Here is a 21,739-nt window from a genome sequence, read left to right as displayed (position 1 = left end):
TAACCACCTGCATGTGTGTTTGAAAAAAAGGGCTTTGATTTTGCCACCCTCATGCCACCCTAAGAAAATTTCTCTAGATCCGCCCCTGGTCCAGTGGGTCAAATCGAATCCTTTGCGGACCAATTCTGGCCCCCGGCAGTGTCTGTTTGGCACACTGCCCTATGATAATACAGAGAAAACCCAATAATCAAATGGCAACCTTTGATCAAGCACTTGGCAACAGTGGGAAGGAAAAACTCCCCTTTAACAGGAATAAAATTGTATAATCCGAACAGAGAGCTGGTTCCATAGAAGAGCGGCTTGATCGATGTCCCAGGACCACAGATCGCTGCTGTTACAGGACGAAGGTGGGGGTCTTCCTGCTTTAACATCACGCTGGAGCTACCTGTGCACACCTGTCAGAGTCACTCCTCTCTGATCTTCTACACTTTTTTCCCACCTCGAGGTGGCTGCTGCTGTTAATTTAATTGATTTAATTAGAGCCAAATTGCAATAACACATCAGAAGAACAAGCTGGAGAAGATTTCTGCTTTGGTTTGTTAAAAAAAAAAAAATCTGTCATTATGCTTTCTAAGGTTTAATATTCAATCACAATGAGAGGGGATTAACAGCTAAACAGTTTCAAAAACAACTTATTCAGGGAAAAAAACCCAAAAACAAAACAGAACACAGCCAGACACTGAAGAGTCCATTCAGTTTCAGGAAAGTCACTAAAACCGGTAAAACTGAAGCAAATCTGCAGTTTGTCTGAGAGGAATTAAAAGTAAAAAGTAAGTTTTAATTCATTTAAAACAGTCATATTTGCACAAAGAATTAATACACTTTCTTTAGTTTTGATAGAGAGCGTTAATGTGAGCTGTCCGAGAGGTATTCACAGAGCTCAGGAGTCTGATTTTAAACTTTGATACTCGGCAGCTTCTTCTTTCGGACTTTTACTTTGAAGAGGACATAGTGCAACATCACTTCCCGTGGAGCGAATTTAACCCGGAAGAGGGCGAAGTCTCCTGAGTTGGGAGTTGGCTGGAACCGGAATCCAGACTCAGCGCGACCAGAACCCTAGACCAGAAATCGAGACCACCACCCGAACAGGGAGCACGAGGACCGACACGAGACTCGAGTCCGCCGAGGCTGAGACGGAGCGCGATTCACAGTTCGTCAAACTTCACGGAGAGTGAGGCATTAGCCGCCAACAGCTAACAGTTAGCTGACCGGGAAGTGAGTGCAGCGGAAGAAGGGCGCGAGCTACAGGTGTGACTCTTTCCAAGGATTCGGACAGGTAAGTGGGGGACACACGGGTAAAGCAGCACACTTGAGCTGAGCTAACGAACTAGCCGCTAACAGGGCGGTGTCCGCAGCTAGCTTCCGGCGCTAACGTGCTAACACGGAACAAACAGTGGCGCACACAAGAGGAAGTCAGGTGTGAAAAACGTGCTTCCGATAAAGTCGGTAATAATCGATGAGGTATGGATAAACGACCTGAGCAAGTGAGAGGTGCGCGGGCACAGGGAGGGACTAAAGTTTGAGTTTTATTCAGACCAACTTTATTTAAAAAAGCCAATCATAGGGGGAGAGAACTAGAACCGCCCCCTGAACGTGCCTCTTCAGATCAACGCTTCAACTCTGACCTACACTTCCGATTTGATCAGTTTAATCAGTGGTCAAAAATACGGGTGATGACCCTGTACATTAATCACACTTGGAGGATGGGTCATTGCTCAGGCCCAGCAGTGTGGGGAAATCAGATTATTAAGAATAATCAGAGTACTCTAAGAATCTCTGAGCTGAGCTCAAATGTAGCAGTCGTTCTTACAGCCTTCAGCTTGGCGGTGTTGGGAATCAAGAGGCTGCTGCAACACAAGAAAGAGCCACTGGTGCTCAGGTGGAACAGCGGCGTACCCATCTCAGCGGATTTGTGTCAGCTGACTGCGAGGAAAATTCCCCGAGATCAACTCGTTGCTGACACCCAATCCAAATATCGGATCCTCCCAGAGGACGCTGTTCTGTGGAGATGATCTAAAGCAGAGATTGCTCTGCCCTCTTCGTTCATCTCAGGAGCGCGAAACCCATGTTTCTCTGTGGGCTGCAGGATGCCACTGTGATCTGACAGCAGAAATAACCACGCAGCCTTCTGTCTGAGCTAAGATGTTATACTAGGGCTGTTCGATATAACGATGTATATCGGATGACGATATAAAAACGTCTATCGTTTCATTTTACGCTATCGTTTGTTTTGTGGTGTTGCAAAACAAACTGTTTACGGCAATATTTTTTCATCATTTTGATGGTCACTGTAGTGGCTATATTCATTTCTTAAAGTTCTCTCTTTCTCTTATATTTAATATAACCACACTATGGACGGACAAGCGCCTGTTTTTATGCCTTGTCGTTAGCAACAACGTTGGTAAAACCATCGCATGTCCGCTTGTTTATTTTCCACATAAACCTTTCACAATAAAGCTCAAGATCCTGTTGAGACTTTTCAAAATAAACTGAATCACGTGAAAGAGTATGCAGAGTATTTACAGATGAGAAGCAAAAAAGAGCCGTCAGGTGCTAAAAAATAAACCCTAGACTCAAATGTTAGAACAGGCTTTTCCCCGCAGCACGCTGTGTGATAAATACTCACAAAGAAAATGGTGGCCTTTACAACTTATGTCTAAAATTGTATCGTTTCATGCATCGGTTAAAACACTCAACTCCAGGTACACAACGCCCAGCTGGAAACACTTTACGTAAGTCGAGCTGCCCGAGATTCACAGAACTTTAAGAAAATGTTAAAATTTTTGTGATTTATATCGTTATATTGGGCGATCGTGGCTCAAGAGTTGGGTGTTCGTCTTGTAATCGGAAGGTTGCCAGTTCGAGCCCCGGCTCGGACAGTCTCGGTCGTTGTGTCCTTGGGCAAGACACTTCACCTACCGCCTACTGGTGATGGCCAGAGGGGCCGATGGCGCAATATGGCAGCCTCGCCTCTGTCAGTCTGCCACAGGGCAGCTGTGGCTACAACTGTAGCTGCCTCCACCAGTGTATGAATGTGAGAGTGAATGAATAGTGGTATTGTAAAGTGCTTTGAGGGGTCCTGAAAAGCGCTATATAAATGCAATCCATTATTATTATTATTATTATTATTATTATTATTATTATTGTTGTTATCTGGACGATAGATGTCTTATATCGGGATATGAGAGTTTGGTCATATCACACAGCCCTATGTTATGCTATGTTCCATCCATGTTACCATTGGCTGTCAGAACTTGAAAGTCATGTCGCTTCAGAGTTGACGCGTTCCAGGAAAAGCAGGTTTTTGTTTTGGTTCTTCATGAGTTCGAGCCATTCACGTATCACCAGCAACACAGCATATCACTAATCTTACACATTCGAGAACTGCCTGATCACTGCTTTCCGTACGGCTTGGTCACTCAAAAATACACACGTTGGTTTAATGCAACTCGGTTTTATTTATATAGCGCCAAATCACAACAACAGTTGCCTCAAGGTGCCATATATGGTAAAGTAAAGGCCCTTCAATAATGCGAGGAAAACAGAGAAAGCCTAAACAATTATATGAGCAAGGGCTTTGGTGATGGTGGGAAGGAAAAACTCCCTTTTAACGGGAAGAAACCTCTGGCAGAATCAGGCTCAAGTATGCTCTCTCTTTCTAGTCCCTGTCAGGACTCTTGCTGCAGCATTTTGGATTCACTGAAGGCTTTTCAGGGAGTTTTTAGGACTTCCTGATAATAATGAATTACAGTCGTCCAGCCTGGAAGTAATAAATGCATGAACTAGTTTTTCAGCGTCACTCTGAGACAGGATATTTCTAACTTTAGAGATGTTGCACAAATGGAAGAAAGCAGTCTTACATATTTGTTTAATATGTGCGTTGAAGGACATGTCCTGGTCAAAAATGACTCCAAGGTTCCTCACAGCGTTACTGGAGGCCAAGGTAATGCCATCCAGAGTAAGAATCTGCTTAGATACCATATTTCTAAGATTTTCAGGGCCGAGTACAATAACCTCAGTTTGATCTGAATTAAGAAGCAGAAAGTTAGCGGCCATCCAGGTCTTTATGTCTTTAAGACATTCCTGCAGTTTAACTCATTGGTGTGTGTTATCTGGCTTCATGGACAGATAGAGCTGGGTGTCATCTGCATAGCAGTGTAAATGTATGCTATGTCTTCTAATGATGCTGCCTAAGGGAAGCATGTATAATGTAAACAGAATTGGTCCTAGCACTGAACCCTGTGGAACTCCATAATTAACCTCAGTGTGTGAAGAGGACTCTCCATTTACATGCACAAACTGGAGTCTATTAGATAGATATGATACAAACCACTGCAGCACAGTACCTGTAATACCTACAGCATGTTCTAATCGCTCTAATAGGATATTATGGTCAACAGTATCGAACGCTGCACTGAGGTCTAGCAGGACAAGCACAGAGATGAGTCCACTGTCAGAGGCCATAAGAAGATCATTTGTAACTAGGGGTGGGCAGTAGAAACGATATAAATTTGGCCAACGGTAGAGATTTTGACTATACCGCTCTACCGCGATAGCGCATGTTGATGGTGTCGTCATCATCAAGCTGGGTGGGTTCTTTTACATTTTGAGAGAAGCTAATTGAGTCTAATAACAGATTAAATGCCATGTTGAGGCTGTCATTTTTAGCATCTACATGGATGTTAAAATCCCCCACAATAATTATTTTATCTGAGCTGAGCACTAAATCAGATTAAAAAGTCTGAGAAATCAGACAAACTCTGTGTAAGGCTCAGGTGGATGATAGATGATAACAAGTAAGACTGGTCTCTAGGGCTGCCACGATTAGTCGACTAGTCACGATTACGTCGACTATCAAAATCGTCGATGACTGATTTAATAGTCGACGCGTCGTTTGAAGCTTTGTAAGATCCCAAAAGACGCAGGAATAAGCAGTAGGATTTAAGAGTGTAATAACGGACTGAAACAGAAGATGGCAGCACTGCATGTACATGGATGCCAGCTGCCGTTAAACCCAGAAGAAGAAGAAGCAGCAGCTCTGTCCCAGAATTCATAGCGCGGCCCAGCTCAGTTTCCAACAACGGTGGCAGCTAGTTAGTTTTAATATTACTCTTATTATTCTTTCTGAGTCACAAAATAAGCGTTTAACATATTTCCAGGCGAGAATGTAGCTGTGTAAACCTCAAATATCTGCTCAGTTTATCAAGACACCACATATTTTCAAAAGCGCTCCGACGTTTTCGGAGACGTCTGTTACCCACTAGCTCGATAGCGAGCCGGGGGCAAGGCTCACTAGAGCCGTGAGAACACCGGACTCCCGGCAAATCGTTTTCAAACCCACCGCCGTCTTTCGCTACTCAGGTTAAACATGATATATCAGTCACTTAGATAACTTAAAAATGTTATTGTTTGGCTTTTTTTAGTGTTTTATTTGTTCCTGAGTAAATCGGTTTGGCTGAGATTAAAGTTATAGTTTTTACACAGCTGAATAAACGTCAAGCAGACAGCTGATTATCAGAAGTGTGAGATGCTCGAGAATTTACTCCGGTGTCCTGTTATATTTTAGATAGCAAGGAGTTTATTAAACTTCACCGAAACAAACTATCATCTTGTCTTTATTTTTAGTTAGCACATACCTTAAACACTTAAAGCTGTAAGCTAATGATAGCTATATAAGAGCAGATGCTGCTGGTGCAATAAGCTGTATGTTTTACGTCCAATGGATGCATAATTTGACTAGTCGACTATCAAAATAATCGTGTTTGGCAGCCCTACTGGTCTCTGAGTTTTACAGCTGGGGTGGACAAGGCTAAGCATCAGACTTTCAAATGAATTAAAAGTCTGTCTGGGTCTTTGGTTGATTAATAGGCTGGTGTGGAAGATTGCTGAGAATCCATACAGGAAGGGGTGGGACTATATTTCAATGGGCGCACTATGCGGCCAGACAGACTGGGATCATACTATAATGTGAAAGCAGGAAGGAGGGCAGACATGTAGTGATACAGGCCAGACACACAGAGAGACTTAAAAGTGTGTCGTAAAATGAGTGAAAACGTAAAGTGAGCATCTGGCTGCATTTCAGTGATATTGGAGACCTCAAAGCTGAGTGCAGAATTGATCAAGGCTCAGACCTCCCTCTCACCACCTCCTCCAGTTTACCTGCGGAAACGCTGAGCCGTTCCCAGGCCAGGCGATAGATCTGGGGCTTCCTCCTGGTAGGACGGGCTTGGTCGGAGCACCTTACCCAGGAGGCGACCGATTTAGCCATCTCCTTTCTGTTTGGAGGAGCAGCGGCTCCACGTTGTGTATCACACCGCGGCTCGCTGTGTTCGCTCCCCGGCTCAGTGATAGAGGGCCTCCCTCTGACCTCAGCTGTGATTATTTCACTCTTACAAAACGTCGTTTGAACGGACTTCCTGCTGATAGTTTATTTCAGACTAGGTATGTGCGGCGCGCTGACTGTTTTACTGTGAAAAGTGTGTAATAAACTTTTTCTGTGCAGTAGAAGAAGAAAAGATGAGTGGCGGCATGAACAGCATCGAGGCAGTGAAGAAAAAGATCAAAGTCCTGCAGGACCAGGCCGAGGAGGCCGAGGAGCGGGCAGAGCGACTGCAGAGGGAGGTGGAGAAGGAGAAGAGGACCCGGGAGGAGGTACGGCACACGCACCCGAACGATGTCCTTAAGTCACAGGCGATGACATCACGTATTTCACAGCTGTTTCCTGTCAGGTGGCATGAGGCTGCGCTCCCACAGTCCTGTACTGCTGTGCATTTGTCATTGTGGGTTTAACCCTTTAAAACCGGTCGGAGTGGGCACGCTCCGTTTTGCGTAACTATTTTTAAATCTCTGTAGAACTGCAACCACGTAAGCTAGCGCAAAAATTTTTTTGCATATGAAACCGGAGGAGTTGTACTTACATCTTATGCCATCAGCTTGCCCTAGGTCACAGTTTCCTTCCACATAAAGCTTTGCAAAAACTGCATAAAAAGCGCTTGCAGCAACAAAAACATAATATTCCAGAAATACGCTTTCAGCTGTTCAAAACACTTCCTACCTTGGAATAGACGTCAGCGCGAACAATCGCATGTCCGCCATTACCTGGCCGAGACCGGAAGTGATGTCATTTTCGCGGAAAATGTCGTTTTTTTTTTAGCTTCAGGGCCTTATAAGCCTATACTGGTGTTTTTAAAAGTCATATTTAGCTTTATGCTTTTCTGAATAGTTTCTGGGATTCTTACAACTCAAACTATTTCCAGCAGTGCAGTTTATTTTGATGCACATGCTGAATCTTTTGCAAATTTGCATTATAATATTTATTTTTGTTTTTCCTGCAGTATATAAAAATTGGTGTATCTCATAAATTTCTCTAGCTAGAAATATATGTAAAAAATCAAAAACAATTTTCTTGTTCATTGCACTTTTTTGCAATTTATGTAGTTACTATGGACTTAATGCATACATGTTATTAAACTTTGGGCTATAACTGTTGTATTGATGTATAGCAACTTGAAATGCTCCCAAAAATGGCTCCACAGCCTGTAAAAATATAAAGATAAGCTCTGGCGGACTTGGCTCTGTGGTAGGTCTTAAAGGGTTATGTGGCACTGCATTTACCTGCCGTCAGACAGGAAGTGATGCCATTACTCGCAATCAGACCTCAGTCACAAAACAGGAAGTGTGCCTGATGCGGCTGGCTCTGATTGGTGTACAGCCTGAAGTTTAGAGCGAACTCGGCGTGTTTGAAGCAGGGCGAGATCAGGCGAGCTGTGTAGTTCCAGCAGCGCTGCAGCAGAGGGCGCTCACCTTTTCTAAGTTTGTGGGCTCGCTGACACAGTCGCCTGAGTTTTTGTGAATATTTGGTCCAGCCACTTGATTGGCTCAGCATGGTGCTGTTTTCACTCTGATTGGCTGTTTAAGCTGTCCGTGACAACATGCTGATCGTGTTTGATGATGCTGGAGGAGAATGCGTTAACCCGGCGGCCAGCGTGAACAGGAAGTGATGAAGCTCGATGAACACGTTCCTGTTGCTTCTTTAAACACAGATATATTTCACCTCTGTAATATTCTGGATGTTTATAACTGAGCTCTTATGTTTGTAAACATTTACAAATATCCTGTTTTTGTTTTTTTGTGATTAATATTTTATTGTGCTTTTAGAACACTACAGTCCACTGCAGAGACAGATTACATCACATAAAAAAAAGCATCAGCATAGCAGCAGAACAGTAGAGAATACAAAACCAAAATGAGGGGGGACAAACAAAGCAAGAGATAAACAAACAAAAACAGCCAGCCTTTGACTATGTGGGCCTTACTGCATGCCGCACCCTGACATCCCTAAGGGTGCTTCGTCAGAATTTCAATGTCTGTCCCAGTCTAAGTTCTAGTCTGTTCGTTTTATTCTGGACAGATATGGATCCCACTTCAGATGGAAACTCTCCACTTTATTCAGAAGCCTGTATGACAGTTGTCCTAGTGCAGCGAGTCTCCCTAGTTGAATATGCCATACAGAGACAGGTGGGGTGGAAGGGGCCTTCCACTGGGAAATAATGAGTTTACGCCCCAGCATCAATGCAGTCTGTACCCACAGCAGCCTTAGGCGGAGCATATTTAAGGAGTGATGGGTCCCCCAAAACAAATAGCCTTGGTGAAAAAGGAATATCCCATCGTATGGTTGATTTGATAAAGTCATGTATCTCAGTCCAAAAGATTTGGGTTTTAGGACAGCTCCAAATCATATGGGTCAATGTGCCCACCCCAGTCTGACATCTCCAGCATTCAGGGGACTGTATGAGGTTCGCCCTATACAGTCTGTGTGGCGACCAGTAAATTCGGTGTAGTAATTTAAATTGGATTAGTCTCGTTCTAAGTTCCCTGGACACCTTTTTACTATTCTGCAAAATTGTAGTCCATTCCTGATCTGTAAAAACCACACCAAGGTCCGATTCCCAAGCTAACCGGAGGGCGGGTAGCCCTTTACTCGTGCCCTTAACAAGCATTGAGTAATATTTAGAGACTTCACGACCTCCCCCAAAGATTTTTTTTTGATGTAGCTGAGATATTCAATAGTTGGAGGTGGTTTGGAGGAGGAACCAAAGGTTTTGAGCAATAAGTGCCAGAGCTGCAAGTACCTCCAAAACTGACTCTGTGGCAACTGAAACTGTGCTTTAAGGTCGTTGAAGGACTTGAGAATTCTCCCCTGATACAGGTCTCCGAGAACAAGTATCTATCAGACTATCCCTGTCTGGACCCACAGTCTCCAGAAAAACGGAAACTTATTAATGCAGAGTTTGGGATTGAGCCATATGGAGGCCTCAGTATGAAGGTGGGAGTTAAAATTTAATAGCAAGGCCACCTTCTTCCAGACCGTCTGCAGAAACGGAAGAATGGGGTGGGTTTGTATATCTGGTGGGAGCTTGGTGGTTAAAATGTGCATCGGAGGGAGTGGTGAGCACAAAGTACTCTCCAGACTAAACCATGGGGGGGCTCGTTCTGGAGGGAGAGCCCAGTGTCTCAGACTGAAAGCATAATGATAAAACAGTAAATTTGGGACGCCCAGGCCACCCGACTCCACTGGCTGCTATAGCTTTTTAAGCTTTATTCTAGGGCGTCTGTTGTTCCATATGAATTGGTTGCACAATCTGTCAAATTGATGAAAATATTTTGATGGGATTTCTAGCGGGAGTGTTTGTAGTAGGTAATTACATTTTGGAGCACAATTCATTTTGATGATGTTAACTTTACCCCAAAGGGTGAGAAACAAAGGGGACCATCTACTTATGTCGGTTCTGAACTTGTCCAATAGAGGTTCAAAATTAGCCTGAACTATGTTGTATAACAAACGGGGGAATGTAATGCCCAAGTATTTAATACCAGTCTGAGGCCAGCTGAAATCCCCCGGCTGGAACAGGGTTTTGGGGCAGAAGGCTGTCAGAGGGAGCGCTTCAGACTTTGACCAATTTACTCTATATCCTGATATATTAGAGAACCGGTTAATAATTCTTAAGAGAGCAGGTAGAGAGCGTTCTGGCTGCGATATTAGGACCAGGCCGTCATCAGCATAGAGCATCAGTTTGTGATTATTATTGTGGACCTGGATACCTGGAAAATCAGGGTCTGTACGTATTGTCGCTGCCAGAGGCTCTAAAGCTAGAGCAAAAAGCAGAGCACTCAGTGGGCAGCCCTGCCTTGTACCTCTGTGGAGGTCGAAGGACTGTGATATAATACGGTTTGTTAGTATTGATGCTCTTGGATTGTTGTAGAGAAGTTTGACCCACCTTATGAATTTTGGGCCAAAGCCAAATGCTTCCATTACACAAAATAGAAAACGCCACTCTACCCTGTCGAATGCTTTCTCTGCATCTAGGGAGAGGGCTATAGCTGGAGAAAAGTCCCCCGTAGAGGATTTATTCTGGGTTGCCCACATAATATCAATTAGGCGTCTAATATTATCGGCAGAGCTGCGGGTCCGAATAAAACCAACTTGGGCGGGGTGTATTAAGTAAGTCATGACCTTATCTAATCTGGTTGCTAGTACCTTAGCTAAAATTTTGCAATTGCAATTGATCAAGCTTATTGGTCTGTAACTCTTACAGTCAAGCGGGTCTTTGTTTTTCTTTAAGACAAGGGAAATAATAATAATAATAATAATAATGGATTGGATTTATATAGCGCTTTTCAAGGCACCCAAAGCGCTTTACAATGCCACTATTCATTCACTCTCGCATTCACACACTGGTGGAGGCAAGCTACGGTTGTAGCCACAGCTGCCCTGGGGCAGACTGACAGAAGCGAGGCTGCCATATCGCGCCATCGGCCCCTCTGGCCAACACCAGTAGGCGGTAGGGTAAAGTGTCTTGCCCAAGGACACAACGACCAGGACAGAGAGCCCGGGGATCGAACCGGCGACCTTCCGGTTACAGATACGCTTCCCAACCCCCTGAGCCACGGTCGCCCCCACAAATAAGTGCCTCTGACAGTGTTGGTGGCAGGCTGCCCTTATCCAGGGCCTCCTCAAACATTTGCAGGAGTAAAGGGGAGAGCTCCTCTGCAAAGTTCCTGTAAAACTCTGCTGTAAACCCATCCAACCCAGGGGCCTTGTCAGTTGGAAGGTTTTTGATTACCCTTAAGATTTCTTCCTTTGAAATTTGGGCGTCCAGGGAGTCCACCTGTGTCTTAGAGAGAGTTGGGAGGTTGAGGGGGGAGAGAAAACTGTTAATTTCCTGAGAGTTTGCTTGTACTTCTGAGGAGTAGAGTTGCATATAGAAATCTCTAAAGGCTTCATTCACTTCAGAGGGTTTTGACACCATAGTGCCATCATGTGCTCTAACTGCTGCTATGATAGTCTGAGCTTCTTTTTGTTTAATATATCTTGCAAGCAGTTTGCCAGGTTTATCTCCATCTTCGAAGTATTTCTGCCCGAAATAGAGAAAACTCCATTTTCTGAGTCAAAATTGAGTTAAACTCATATTTAAGTCTAGTTAGGTGGGTCAGATTTGCTGAGCTCATGTCTGCCTTAAAAGTGGCTTCAGCTATGGCAATCTTCCTCTCCAGGTCTATCTGCTTGGTCAGAGCAGTTCTCTTCTTATATGAGGCATGCTGGATGATGAACCCTCTAATAAAAGCTTTCAAAGCTTCCCATGCTACACCCTCACTGGGAGCTGTAGAGAGGTTAATTTATATATAAGAATTGATCTGCTCTCTTAAGGAGTGGAAAAAGTTGGGATCATGTAAAAGGCTTGAGTTTAGCCTCCATCTGGGAGACTTGGGGGGGGGGGGGGGGGGGCTGCCAAATGAGCTCAGATGCAGGAGCTCAGAGGCATGGTCAGAAACGTGTATACTACCAATAGAGCAAGACATTGCTGAGGGCATGATAGAATTTGACACAAGAAAATAATCTATTCTTGACAGAGTGTTGTGGGGGCAGAATAAAAGGTGTAAACTCTTGTGGATGGGTTGAATACTCTCCATACGTCCACCAAACCCAAGGTCCTACACATTTTTATAGTGACCGAAGCTGATCTAGAGTGTCGCTGTGAGGGAGTGCTTCGATCCAGTATATCATCCATGACCAAATTGAAGTCCCCTGCTATCAGGATTGGGTAGTCGCCCATATCACTAATTTTGCATTCCAAGTTTCCAAAAACGGTGGGGTCGCCGATGTTTGGTGCATAGATATTGCTTAAAATCATCCTATGGCCTTGAATCTCAGCCAAGAGTAGCAATGTCCGCCCATCTTCATCCTTAACCATCCGGGAGCATGTAAACTGTAACTGCTTATGAATTAAAAGTGCGACACCCCTACTCTGACTGCTGCCACACGAAAAGAATACCTGACCCACCCAATCACGGCAAAGTTTATCTGACTCTTGGGGAGACAAGTGAGTCTCTTGAAGAAAGACAATGTCAACTTTTTTTGATTTGATAAATGTCATGATTTTCTTTTTTTTATTGGATGGTTAAGGCCTTTTACATTCCAGGTCATTAAAGTAAGGGCCCTTTGTGGCTTATTCGCCATCATGCAATACGTATCAGACATATAACCGTGGGGTAACTTATTATTAGAACCAGGAGTTCAGTACTGAGTGGACAATATTTGGAAGGCTGGCTGTAAGAAAAATGGGGGGGGGGGTTGGAAGTAAATAAAAATAACAACTGATAAACATTTAAACAGATACGTCTGGGGCAACCGAGAACACTAGTCACCCTCAGGTGGGCTATGAGACCCAGAAAGAAAAACATAAACTTTATGGTCCGTGACTCTAACCAGTCGAACAGTCATAAACAGGACCCGTCGCCAGCAGCAGCATATTAAATCAATGTAATATGAGGAAAACAGTCATTCCAGGACTTGGCTAGCTGAACAGACAAACTGAAAAGGGCTTCATAACAACTGAAAAACTAAAAGAGGAATTTAATAGTCTTAGTGAGCTTCTCTACTAAGCAGATTCTGTCGTATCCTCAGAAGCAGCACAACTGAATAAATCAAATAAAACTGCGAAGCCCTATAATATTGAAACTAAACAGTTAGGAGGTGCAAAGTATATCGTGTATAGCGTGTTAATTAATGCTAGGGCAAGAAAAAAAAAAAAGGGTAGTGTTTAAATCCAAGCCCTGACTGTAAATAACTCCCTTAAAGTAAAGACAGAATGTAGTCCTGGGCTTTTTTTGGGTCGGTAAACTCACGTCTGCCCTCCGTCATTTTCAGCACCAGCACCGGTGGGAACAGTAGGGAGAACTTTATCTTCCTTTCGTGCAGCAGCCGTTTACAGGGATTAAATGCCGCTCGTTTGTCCGTGACAAGTGCACTCACTCCAAGAACCGTATAATTATAAATATGAGCGTGGTGAAAGTTGGGCAGCACGCTAACGTCCTTTGTCCACTCTGTGTGCTCGTGAGGGTCTAACCCTTTCACTCCTTTGATTTTTTTTCCTCGTATCTTTTCTTTGCCTTTTTGTCGAGTCCGTCTTTGTACGGACCGGCATTGTTCTCCTTCGTTTTGTACATACCTTTTTTGGGGGGCAAAGAAAAACCAAGAAGGTATTGGAACCGGAGAATGAACGTTTTGCGGTGCTGCAAATGCTTGCATTTGATGCGGTACTTGGATTGTTTTGCCAAGAGTTCCCAGCATGCAATGCGCGAAAGTCACGTGGTCTGTCAATCTCTATTCAAGCTGCCATCTTGACCGCCTATGTCACCGGACTCCACAAATATCCTGTTATTTATCTTACGGTTGTTGTGCTGCAGCGACATCATTTCCTCCGATTATCAAAGTGTTGTGAAAATGCCTATGATTGATAGGTGCGTTGACTCACGCACATCTGGAGGTGGCTCACATGTGGTTCCTCCCTCACAGTGTGCACAGCCTCATTGCTACCTGTTACAGTAAATATCCAGTACCCTTCCTGTCAGCGGAGTGTGTACTCTGAGTACCGCAGTACAGTGTGTGTGTGTGTGTGTGTGTGTGTATCAGGGCGTGACGCGCTGATAAACGGCAGCATGAAGCTGCTGATAACACACACTTGGCTGTGTGACCTGATGCGTACAGGAAGCCTGACCCGTTTCACTTCCTGTTACCTCCAGATTAAAGGTGCTGGATTAAAAAGGCCGCAGTCTGCTTGTGCGTTCTGCTGCTGAACTCGACTTTAAGCAGAATTAAAGTCGAGTTTCATATTTTAAGAGTAAATAGACAAACTACAGTTAAGCTTTGTTTTTGTTTTTTAGGCATGTTTGTGAATCATGAAATCAGAAACATTATTTATAAAACAGATGATTCCTATGTCATTTCCTCTTTGTGCTCCTGAACCAGAGCAAGCTTGTTATTACTACAGTAACAACGTTTCATAACTAGTAAAAAAAACACATTTTTAGCTTTAAGTATTTCATGTGCAGCTGTCACTGTGTGTGCGCGCACCTGTGTGTGAAAAGGAATTTTATTGTGAAAGGAAGGAACAGGATGGGGAATGACAGGATGTTTGCGCCCCTGAGGGGTTAGAGGTCGATGTGTCAGCTGACCTGTGTCTGTGTCTCCCCGCAGGCGGAGGCCGAGGTCACGTCTCTGGGTCGGCGTCTGCAGCTCAGCGAGGAGAACCTGGACCGCACTCAGGAGAGACTCGCCGCCGCGCTGCACAAGCTGGACGAGGTTGAGAAGGTAGCCGACGAGAGCGAGAGGTCAGAGGGCGCTTGTACTCCACAAATACTGCAAAGTACTACAGCTTGTAATAATACACAGTAATACTGTGGCAGTACTATGACTGTAGAGAAGCACTGCAGGATTTGTTTGTAGCTGTTTTACACAGCAGCAGTGCTGAGAAGGTCAAAGGTTAAATGTGATCACATAACTTTGTCCACAATCAGGGGGATGAAGGTGATTGAGAACAGAGCTCTGAAGGACGAGGAGAAGATGGAGCTGCTGGAGGTGCAGCTGAGGGAGGCCAAAACCATCGCTGAGGAGGCAGACCGCAAGTACGAGGAGGTACTGCAGTACTGCACACGCTGCTACTGGCATTACCACATAGTTGGAGCAGGGCGATGTGACCAAAAATATTTATCACGATATACATCTGAAAATCTGCGATAACGATATAACTGACGATATAATTGACACGAGACAAAATATTTCACAACTCCTCAACTTTATTAGTGCAAAAAACCATCAATGTATTTTCACTTAAACAAGCAGCTGTTTTTATCTGCATTAAAGTTATATAAAAATGTAACAGTGCAAATGCAAATTCGTTGCTGACAGTTTAACCAAAAGGCATTTCCAGTGGAAACTGGCCGACGTATCCTCAGCATAACCATGTATAACATCCACAAACCTTAAAAAGAGGTTATACACACAATACGGTAATATTATGTTGAAGCACAGTACGTATCACTCCGCGAGGCTCCGCCTACGACAGCCGTAATGCTCCGACAATCCATCAAGCGGTGCGGCTTCGTAGCTCAGCAAAGTCGTACTGAAACATTTGACAGATTTTCGAGCGCCGGGTACATAAAATCGTCTCGAGGTCAGTAAACACAACCAGAGTTCATAAATAAGGCGCACGGGATTATAAGGGGCTCTGTCGACTTTCAGAAAAATCAAAGGATTGATTTTAAGTGTCGTATTTTCCAAACAACACGGTAATAACGACGGCCCGCTAGCATGCTCTACCAAAAATAGTGCTTTGTTGTGTATCTGACGGACGAAAGCCAAACCAGTTCCACACCACTGAAGTTGCAGCATTTTTACAAACCAGTTCAGGTTCATCGTTTCATTCAAAGATCCGCTTTCGCTCTTCTCATTCTGCGTCGCCGCCATGTGCGTATGTAAACAAAGGCACTGCACATGCGCGTTTTACCCATATTCTATCGCCATATTTCATTTTCTTAGCGTTGCCCAACATTATACCGGTGTTACTGTGAACGGTATGATATGACCCAGCCCTAGTAGTAGTACATAGTGGTGTCGTACACAGGAATGCAGTGTGCTGTTTGATTGACAGGTGGCTCGTAAACTGGTGATGGTGGAAGGAGAGCTGGAGCGAGCTGAAGAACGAGCGGAGCAGGCCGAGAGGTTCTACACACACACACACACACACACACACACACACACACCTTTCAGAGCCACTTTATTAGGAACACCTCGGGGACCACACAGGTGAGTTTCGAGCGGGTAGGTGTTCCTAATGAAGTGGACATACCTGCCTCTGTAACAGCATGAAGCTGCTTTGACACACCTGGTAACTTTGACATCACATTGATGTGATGCCACACTGCTTCTGTAACAGCTCCGCCTCTTTCTCCCTGTCTGTTTCTACGGCAACTGTCTGCATGCCCTGCTACCTGCCTCCACCTGTCTCACAGTAAGGTTCGGAGGTTGGAGGAGCAGCTGAGGAGCTTCGATCACTCGCTGAAGAGTCTGCAGGCGTCCGAGGATAAGGTACTGAGGGTCACGTGACCTGGACCTGCTGTCCGAGTGAAGCTCCTCCTCCTGACCTCCCACTGCCTCCATGATCTCTGACCTTTATCTGCTGCTTCAGCTCCTCCTCCTCACCCTCCTCCTCTTGTTGCTCTGCATGAATCTACCTGCAGGCTCAATGACACCTGACAGTGTGCGCGCACACACACCTGATGACACACACACACAAACTCGTAGGGTGCTCAGGTGGTGTCGGGTTGATTAATATCCTTCTAGAAGCAGTTCTCGACACTCGGCAGCCATCTTGATAACAGGATGTCAAGCAGCAGGTGAGGTAGAAATGTAAATCAATGGCTTTGTTGGCATCCTCATGACTTGAAAACAAAGGGGCGGAGCCTACAGGATCACATTTATGGTGTTCCACCTTGCACCTGCACCTGTCTGCCTGGCGACAGAATACATCATCAGTTCCGTACCTGGCAATCTCTCAGAGCAGCACCTGTGCAGGTGTGCTGCTCCGTCTAAGTCCTGAGGCGGGAACATTGAAGATGGGGACCGTATGGACAGTTGGGTCAGGCTCATAACATTTCCAGGTTCTGCTGAGTGCATCCTGCTTTAGTCGGAAGGTAGTTGATACCTGACACCACCCGAGCCTACCTGCCCACATGCCTGTCTGACACACTGTGTCCTCTGATGTGACCTTTGACCTGCAGCAAGACCCGGGTGTTGGAGGAGGAGCTGAAAACTGTGTTCACAAGTGCAAAGTCTCTGGAGGCCCAAGCCGACAAGGTAGGAGGAGGGGGTGGGGCTTCATGGCACAGGTAAATCTGCCGGGGAACGGAGCCGGTGCAGTCTCTGGACCCAGAAACGGTTCAGCCTCACACCTGTGTGCTCACCTGTGTGTACCTGCTCTCTGATTGGCTGCTGTCTCTGTGTGTCAGTACTCTCAGAAGGAGGACAGGTATGAGGAGGAGATCAAGAGTCTGCGCAACAGACTGAAGGAGGTGAGTGTCATGTTCACCTGTGACGTCACGACCTGTTGGAGAAACTCGATTTGTTTCTTCTTTTCACAATAAAAGCTGTCAGCTGCATGGAGGGAAGCATCTGAATAAAGTCAGCCAATCGTCGGTTTAAGGCTAAGTGTGTAATGTATTTTCAATTTTATAATTAAGGTCTGAGACTTTGTCTGAGGTCACGAATATTAAACAAGATTAATGTGACCATAAAGTGTGATGTTTTATTTTGAAAAAAACGAAACAAAAAATATCTTGAAAGGGTTTAAAAAAGAAAAAAAGTATAAAACCAGGACGTACGAGCGTTTTCAGTTTGACTATTTATCCTGCACAAAACAACAAACCAGAGTTCTGCAACAGACCAGCTTTTCACATTCTCCCCTGTGTGTATTTCCCTTTTGTCATCCGACTTCCTGTGTTTCAGGCTGAGACCAGAGCTGAGTTTGCCGAGCGCTCGGTGGCCAAACTGGAGAAAACCATTGATGGTCTGGAAGGTGAGGCTCACGATCAATATTCATCACAGATAACAAGTGTTATTTGTCACATACACAGTACAACATTTGTCCGAGCTGCGGACAGCCTGCAGACTTAGCCGCGCCATTCCAGGTTTTAGCATGGTTTTCTAGCCAGGACCTTTACTGAATACAGGGCGAACTTGCAACTCCCGCTCCAAAGGCGTATAGTCTTACCACTACACTATCAGCTGCCAGCTGAGGTCACAAAGTAAAACTGTAAGACCTCAGAGACCAGCCTGTGATTGATGTGATTGGTCATTGACTGGTTGGCCCCTCCTCTCTGTGTTGCAGATGCTTTGACTTCTGCCAAGAACGCAAACCTGGAGCTCCAGGCGACCCTGAACCAGACCATGGAGGAGCTCAACTCCTGCTGAACCTCTGGCTCCGCCTTACCTGACGTGGATGTCAGGAAACTCTGTGGCCAAAATATTCCTCTTCCCTTTCTTCCTCTGGCTCAACCCCTTTTGTCACTGGCCCCTCCCCTTTTCTCTGCTTGCTGGAGGTCAAAAACTAGATCCTCTGATCCTGCTATGAGAGGAGTGTGGGAGATATTTCCTCTCCAATCTGGCCCCTCCCCTCACCTTTGGCCCCTCCCCCTCTTTTCTCACATTCCTACTTTGAACTTTTTCTGCACAATTTGCTTTGCCTCCACCCCAGTCATGTTTTTGTAATAATGAGTGACTAACAGCCCCGCCCCTCATTAACTAATGACTAATGGCGTGTTTGTCTTAACGGTTTGTTGTTCCTGCTTTAGTTCACTTTGCCACAATAAATATTGATGACTGATTGATTAAAGCCAATCTTCTGTTAGCCAATTAATTATTGTTTTTGTCTTCTGGGGTGTGGCTTACTGGAGTGACCAATAACAGAGGCATTCAACTGCCAAATATGGTGAACAAAGGGGCCAATCACAAGCCAGACACGCCTCCTGTTTTCTTTGACCTTAGGACAGAATCAAAGTTAAGAAAAGTGATTACCTGGAGGCAGGTGCTGTCATCACTGATGATGTCACAGTTCATTGTAATAAATCGTGAAAGTGAAACAGGATTTTATAAAATAAAAGTACCGTATGTAGACCCAAACAGAGTCTGTGGGTTATTGATCGATCGACTCATTTTCCTCTGAAACGGTGAGGCAGCTGTGAAGTTGTACTGCAGTACAAGTACACGTCCGCAGGAGAGTTTAAAAACTGACACCAGGTCAGTTTTAGGCTCAGAGTCTGAAAACCTGGTCACGTTCTAGTGACTCAAAGTGCAAACTTGGGTAAGCTTTCAGGCTTGTGGAACAGGCGTGTGCTGAGAGCCGGTGAAATGGCTCCTTTTACTACACCAGCATTGTCTTCCAGCTGCAGAGCCACGTTCATTCAACATCTGCTGGACTAAAGTAGGAAGTGCAGAGTTTGGAACGAAGCCTCGGCTGTCATCTTTCTCATTGAAATCATTGATTTAACCTGCTCAGACCAGCAGAGGGCGCTCGTACACCAGCAACAGCTGAGGGGGACTACAAACTTCTAAAAACAAAAACACAGGGCCTGAACAGGTGTTAAATAAAACTTTATTGATCAGCTGAACAATAAAGTTTTGTAGTTCATTCTGCTGAAAGCATGCCGTCCTCCCTTCTTTAAAAACATGCCAGACCACCTGCAGCAGCTGCTCTGAAACACCTGAGCTGCAGGTTAGGTCAACCTGTTAGTTCTGTGGGCGGGACCACCTGATCAGTCACTGATAATCAGCTTTGATTTACTGATGATGTTGAAGCTGCTTCCTCAGCGAGCTGCAAGATTGGACGCAGCTGCTCGTCCAACGAGGGGGCGTCGGCTTCATTAATTACAATCCAATCAAATTCAACTCCGTTGTCCAGACCGCACTCCGACTCTGCATCGTCCACACCTGAGAGACCGAGATGGGCAGACAGGTGAGACGGAAAAAGGTGAGAGAAACAAACGGTTAGTGGGGGGATTCAGTCTCACCTGCAGTGAAGCTCCACCCCCTCTGTGACCTGGTCTTCTCTGAACTTTGAACTCTGACACTTTGAGTCTGTTGAGGAAACTCTGCCTGGAACCACTGCAGGTCCGAGAGCCGCCGCGCGTCGCTCACCAACTGACCAATCACAGAGCACAGCTCAGCTGTCTGAAGGATGACATCACAGCAACATGATCCACGCTCACCTACCCACACTGGTTGGCAGGCTCCTCTGCTCGCCAGGCGACAGAAGAAGCCGGGGTCCTGGCGGCGGCGAGATTCTCCCCAGCGAATCATGTCAGCTCGATACTGCTCCTTATAAGGTCCAGGACCCATCAACTGGTCCAGGTCCAGACCGTGTTCCTAGAGAACCAGAACCAGGGTGAGAACCAGAAGCAGCTTTCTTGGTATAGTGTCTGGCTGTGGTTTATCAGCTTCAGGTACAGTAGCAAACTGGCAGGTATGATGAGGTGTGACCCCGAATGGGCTGTTTCACCTGGTCACCTCACACATGTCTGAGTACGAATATAAACTGCTGCTGGAGGACGTGGTCCATGAGGTGGTGCCCAGGAACCTTCTGGAGATCAAACCTGCTGCCCTACTCGCACATCCTCCATCGTCATCAGCCTGAGCAAACCTGAAGGAGCTCCGAGACCTGGACGGTCACCCACCTTAATCCAGGAGAACCAGTTGGCCAGGGATCTGAACTCATGACCTCCAGGTAAAGTGCAGAGATTTGTGTGAAGGTGCATCTGGAGCAGGTGAGACTCACCTGAGCATACTGCTCCTTTAGGGGTCCAGACAGGCGCAGGATGCAGCAGACGTCAGAGCCCAACCTGCACGGTCAGCGCAGTGAGGTAAACATGGACAGGTGTCCAAGTGCTCCAGGTGTTTGTGTTTTAAACAACAAACACTCAGAAATACAAATAACAAATATTTACAACTGCACAGGTACAAGTACAAGGTCAACATTAAGAAAGGCGGATTTAAAAATTGGATCGTGATATAATGATGATGATGATGATGATGGTGGCGGTGGGTTATCTTATACAAAAAGTGCAGTTTGTTGTTCTCTGGTTTCAGGTTTTAGCTGTAGTGGAGCTGAAACTGGGTCCGAAATCTGCTGTGAAAATTCAAATGTCTCTTGTTGCTGAATTTTCCATAAATTACGAAATATTCCAGGTGTGTTTACCTCTTCTGGATCAGCTCCGTCACGTAATCTTTTCCGGACTTCCTCTTCCCGCTGAAGACCAGAACCAGGCTGGGCTCGGAGACCCGGTCCTCCATTGCTGATCAATCCTCTCATTCAGCTCCGCGCGCATCGATCAGCTTCTGTTTATCAGTTCAGATTTCCGGTCGGACCATGACGGACCGGAACCGTAACTGGCCCAGTAGACAGGAAGGAACAAAACCAAAGTCCTCCGCGAGCGCAGGTCATCAGTCACCGAAGCTTCATCAGATCAATTATCAATACCAAACCGACTGGCCATCGATCTGCGACGCGTCAAGCTGTTTGTGGACAAAACGGAGCTCCGTTTGCGTAACGCAATAGCGATATTACGGTAACACGTGATCGTCGTCAGATGTGGACTGAACCACTGTGCAGGGAGGAGGGGGCGTCTCTGTTTCGTCACTGCTAACGTAAAGAAAGAAAGAGCGAGGCTAAAAAAACAAACTTTGATTGAAAATTAAAATTTAAAAAACAGATTAGAGGTGATTTTATCTTAAAACTAGAAACTTTTATATTTTAAAAAAACAAAACCAGGCGATCAATAATAGTCGTCATCATCATCAAGAATCAAATCTAATACAACCTTTAACTCAGAAATGGAACAAATTCTAATC

General features: G+C 45.3%; 2 protein-coding genes across 4 annotated transcripts; one reads left to right on the top strand and one right to left on the bottom strand.

Annotated features, from left to right (window-relative positions):
* The first annotated feature begins 959 nt into the window (after positions 1-959).
* LOC146378519 (uncharacterized) lies at positions 960-19,015 on the top strand. 3 transcript variants are annotated; one of them, XM_084944702.1, is made up of 9 exons: positions 960-1,276; positions 6,503-6,651; positions 14,537-14,670; positions 14,857-14,974; positions 15,990-16,060; positions 17,119-17,194; positions 17,347-17,409; positions 17,843-17,912; positions 18,225-19,015. In XM_084944702.1, the coding sequence occupies exons 2-9, from the start codon at positions 6,517-6,519 to the stop codon at positions 18,305-18,307; spliced, it is 750 nt and encodes a 249-aa protein (XP_084800828.1). In that variant the 5' UTR covers positions 960-1,276; positions 6,503-6,516; the 3' UTR covers positions 18,308-19,015. The 3 variants fall into 3 exon arrangements, with proteins under 3 accessions (XP_084800828.1, XP_084800827.1, XP_084800826.1); XM_084944701.1 differs by lacking the exon at positions 17,119-17,194 and adding an exon at positions 16,351-16,426 and having other exon boundaries at positions 961-1,276; positions 6,506-6,651; XM_084944700.1 differs by lacking the exon at positions 17,119-17,194 and adding an exon at positions 16,351-16,426 and having other exon boundaries at positions 961-1,276.
* A 455-nt stretch (positions 19,016-19,470) lies between these two features.
* Positions 19,471-21,711, bottom strand: pmvk (phosphomevalonate kinase). Its single transcript, XM_084944703.1, has 5 exons — positions 21,087-21,711; positions 20,667-20,730; positions 20,105-20,257; positions 19,903-20,032; positions 19,471-19,822 (listed from the first exon to the last, which is right to left on the bottom strand). Exons 1-5 carry the CDS (start codon positions 21,179-21,181, stop codon positions 19,662-19,664), a joined length of 603 nt encoding a protein of 200 aa, XP_084800829.1. The 5' UTR covers positions 21,182-21,711; the 3' UTR covers positions 19,471-19,661.
* Between the last annotated feature and the right edge of the window lie 28 nt (positions 21,712-21,739).

This window comes from Perissodus microlepis, chromosome 11 (genome assembly GCF_051167445.1).
Source record: "Perissodus microlepis isolate ML-2025 ecotype Zambia chromosome 11, ASM5116744v1, whole genome shotgun sequence".
NCBI classification, from domain to species: Eukaryota; Metazoa; Chordata; class Actinopteri; order Cichliformes; family Cichlidae; genus Perissodus; species Perissodus microlepis.
This window is presented reverse-complemented; position numbering and strand designations above follow the sequence as displayed.

What these genes read in the sequence shown, in the direction of transcription:
- LOC146378519 (XM_084944702.1), top strand. Translation starts at nt 6,517, where the DNA reads ATGAGTGGCGGCATGAACAGCATCGAGGCAGTGAAGAAAAAGATCAAA. An exon ending in TGGAGGCCCAAGCCGACAAG is followed by an intron (nt 17,195 to 17,346) that starts GTAGGAGGAGGG and finishes TCTGTGTGTCAG; the next exon opens with TACTCTCAGAAGGAGGACAG. An exon ending in AACCATTGATGGTCTGGAAG is followed by an intron (nt 17,913 to 18,224) that starts GTGAGGCTCACG and finishes TCTGTGTTGCAG; the next exon opens with ATGCTTTGACTTCTGCCAAG.
- pmvk (XM_084944703.1), bottom strand. Translation starts at nt 21,181, where the DNA reads ATGGAGGACCGGGTCTCCGAGCCCAGCCTGGTTCTGGTCTTCAGCGGG. An exon ending in ACGGAGCTGATCCAGAAGAG is followed by an intron (nt 20,731 to 21,086) that starts GTAAACACACCT and finishes CTGACCGTGCAG; the next exon opens with GTTGGGCTCTGACGTCTGCT. An exon ending in TAAAGGAGCAGTATGCTCAG is followed by an intron (nt 20,258 to 20,666) that starts GTGAGTCTCACC and finishes CTGGTTCTCTAG; the next exon opens with GAACACGGTCTGGACCTGGA.